General features: G+C 39.2%; 1 protein-coding gene across 1 annotated transcript; it reads left to right on the top strand.

Annotated features, from left to right (window-relative positions):
• The first annotated feature begins 488 nt into the window (after positions 1 to 488).
• On the top strand, positions 489 to 1,677 carry LOC148546290 (uncharacterized). The gene is made up of 2 exons (XM_088498209.1): positions 489 to 1,133; positions 1,234 to 1,677. Exons 1-2 carry the CDS (start codon positions 489 to 491, stop codon positions 1,675 to 1,677), a joined length of 1,089 nt encoding a protein of 362 aa, XP_088354335.1.
• Positions 1,678 to 3,217: the final 1,540 nt, after the last annotated feature.

Genomic DNA, 3,217 nt, shown 5'->3' with positions numbered 1-3,217 from the left:
TGAAGCTGCTAATTGATTATTTTGGGTCGGAGACAATTGGCAGGGCAACCTTCATGTCTGATCAGCAGAAGGTAAATGATTTTGTGTGAAATTGAAATACATTCCTCATTTAACATACTTATTCATACTCAACAGTATGAGATTATAACTTAATATTAGCTTCCTCATTTAACTTAATATTATGCATACTTACCTCCTTTTGGTAGGGGTTACTGCCAGCTTTTGATGAGGTGATCCCAGGTGTAGATCACAGGTTTTGCGTTCGGCATCTCTACAGCAACTTCAAAAAAAAGTTTCCTGGACTGCAATTGAAGCAACTGATGTGGAGATGTGCTAAAGCTACACACTGAAAGGATTGGGAGAGAGAAATGGCAGTGGTCCGAGGGGTAAATGTGGAGGCTCATAGGCATCTCAACTCTATTCCTCCTAGATTCTGGAGCAGGTCCAGATTTAACTTCCATTCCAAATGTGATACTCTTATAAATAATATGTGTGAAAGCTTTAATGGGAAAATATTAGAGTCAAGGGAGAAGCCCATCATTACTATGCTAGAAGAAATTAGGGTGTACCTTATGAGTAGATGGGCTGTTAATAGAGAAAGAATTCAGAAGTTCAATGGAACAATTTTACCTCAAATTAGGAAGAAGATAGAGAGAAGAGGAAGGGCAGCCAGTGAGTGGAGGCCTTACTGGTCTGCTGCACAAACTTATGAGGTTGTCAATGGATTGAGCAAATATGCTGTTGATTTGTATCTTCGTGAGTGTTCTTGTAGGAAATGGCAGCTAAGTGGAATTCCTTGCACACATGCAATCAGCTGTATAAACTTCAAGGGTCTTGAATTGGATTCGTATGTGGATGACTGCTACAAGAGAGATGCCTATGTCAAGTGTTATGAATCCGTAATCAACCCTCTCAATGACCCAGATCTGTGGGAGCACACTAACTTCGATGATGTCATGCCACCACCTTATCGGAAGCCTAGCCACAGACCAGTAAAGAAAAGGAAAAGAGGACCTAATGAATCAGAGGATAGATGCCAGACACACTTGTCTAGGAGGGGGCAGATACAGAGGTGTTCAAAGTGTGGTGCAGCAGGTCACAAGAGAGGAAGGTGCAGCAATCCACCCCTCCCTGTAAGTTCAGTTCTTTTAATGACTGTTATGGTTTATTACAATGTTTTCCTTTTCCATATGTATGTTAGGGTTTAGCTGTCTCCTTCTTGGTGTATTGCAGGCCCAACCACCTAAACAAACTACTGCCAAGATAGCTACTAGAGGAAGGAAGAGGTCAATTTTGAAACCTGCTATGCAATCTGCTACCAGAGGGAGGAAGAGGTCCAAAGCACAAGGAAATTCATCATCACAGCCCCAACCAGCCACCAGCTCAACCTCCATAACCAGGTCTAACTCATCCCATTCCCAGCCCATCCCCAAGCCCACAACACATGCAACTAGGCCCAATACAACACCAGCAGCTACTCCCCAACGAATGCCCAACATGAAGCCCATCAGAAGCTCAACCCAACCACCACCAGCTGCCAAGGAGAAGGGTGCATCCAGCTCAAGCCAACCACCTATGAACAGGGTCTCCTTCACTCACAACATTGCACTACATGTTTCTCCAAGGAAGTTGAGGCTGATGGCAAAATTGCCTCCAAGGAAATGGGGAAAACTTTAACAATGTTTACTAACTATTTAAGATGTTAGCTGGTTAATGTAGATCTAGTTTGATCATACTGTATGGTTGTGAGATTTCATTTTGATTGGAACTTATTACATACTCTTTATACCTTAGGTTGTGTAAAAGTGAACAGAATTACTGCTGTTTTGATAGAAGTCCAAGTGTCATCTGGTTTCATGAATGCTTTAAGACTATTATCCTTGGCTTGTTAATGAATAAAGTCACATGGTTATGTTTTGGTTTATCTGTTTCTGCTTTCATTCTGATGTTGTGCAAGTACTCTATACTACTTGTTATGCATTAGTAAAACAGACACAAATATTCAGTCATATTTCATCTCAACTATTTTCACTTTCATTGTCAATTTCTTGTGAAATTACAGACACAACACCATCACTTACATACACATATACTCACCTACAAGAACCAGTTTCAATACCAAATAACAATCCAGCCACATCAGCAAATTTTTAATTACATAAAGTAGACTTCAATGCCTAAGTACAAACTAACTAAAATTGCCCTATTTTCTACCAAACTTTCATCAACCCAGTTTCAGAGGCACCAAACATGGTAAACCCTGGTTGTGGTTCAACAAAATCTGCAGCCTGCAACATAAACAACTAACCCAGCCAACCAAGCAGAACACTGCAGCAACCTTCAGCTTCCACTCAGATGCCTTCACGTCTGCCTTCAGGGCTACAACTTTCCTCTTCAACCTTGCAATATACGGATCTTCGCTTCCAGCTTCTGGGTCTGCCCAACGGAAAAACTGACATTCATCATTAACCTACATGAGCCCACCATACTCAGTGCCTAGAAACAAAACTTTGGGATTAGCTGAGAACAACAAAACATGAACTCACCTCATAGTAGACGCAGTCCCAGAATCGGCAACCTGGGTTTTCTTTGGTTCTCGAAACTCGCAACACTGGTCTCTCTCTATGCCCACAAAGAATCCCTCTCTTCTGCCCAAACTCACTGCTCCGAGACGACCTTGAGGTCTCCGACGCCATTGCTGTACTCGAACCCTAACCCTAGCAGACGCTTTGTGCTTCTCATTTGGGGGGGGGGTGAGGTTTTTAATTAATTAACAATAAAATTTAATTAATTTTTTATACCATTAAGTGGGTCAACTACCGGTAACAACCTCAGGGGTAAATGTGTCAAAAAATTTTCGTAATTGGGGGGAAGGACAATTTTAATGTGTTTGTAAAGATTGAAAATGATTTTAATAACAAAAAAAGGTTAGGGACAAAACTGATTTTGACCCCAGACCTTGGGGACGAAAAAAGTACTTATCCCTTATATTATTTTAGCTAAATAAATTTTATTTTTATAATTAATTTAATATTAAAATATTATCTTTATCTTTATAATTTTTTATTTTATGTAAATTTATTTTTTCATGATTTTGAATTTAATTTCATAAATTTGTGTTAATATCAGAATATTTAAAAAAAATAATATTATAGATTAATAAATTTATTTAAAAAAATAAATTTATTTAAAATAGGACGACCATGGCAAGTCAATG

Source organism: Arachis ipaensis, chromosome B9 (genome assembly GCF_059453495.1).
Source record: "Arachis ipaensis isolate K30076 ecotype BB chromosome B9, ASM5945349v1, whole genome shotgun sequence".
NCBI lineage: Eukaryota > Viridiplantae > Streptophyta > Magnoliopsida > Fabales > Fabaceae > Arachis > Arachis ipaensis.
The sequence above is the reverse complement of the archived record's forward strand: the minus strand, read 5'-3'. Positions and strand labels throughout refer to the sequence as shown.

What these genes read in the sequence shown, in the direction of transcription:
- LOC148546290 (XM_088498209.1), top strand. Translation starts at nt 489, where the DNA reads ATGTGTGAAAGCTTTAATGGGAAAATATTAGAGTCAAGGGAGAAGCCC. An exon ending in GCAGCAATCCACCCCTCCCT is followed by an intron (nt 1,134 to 1,233) that starts GTAAGTTCAGTT and finishes GGTGTATTGCAG; the next exon opens with GCCCAACCACCTAAACAAAC.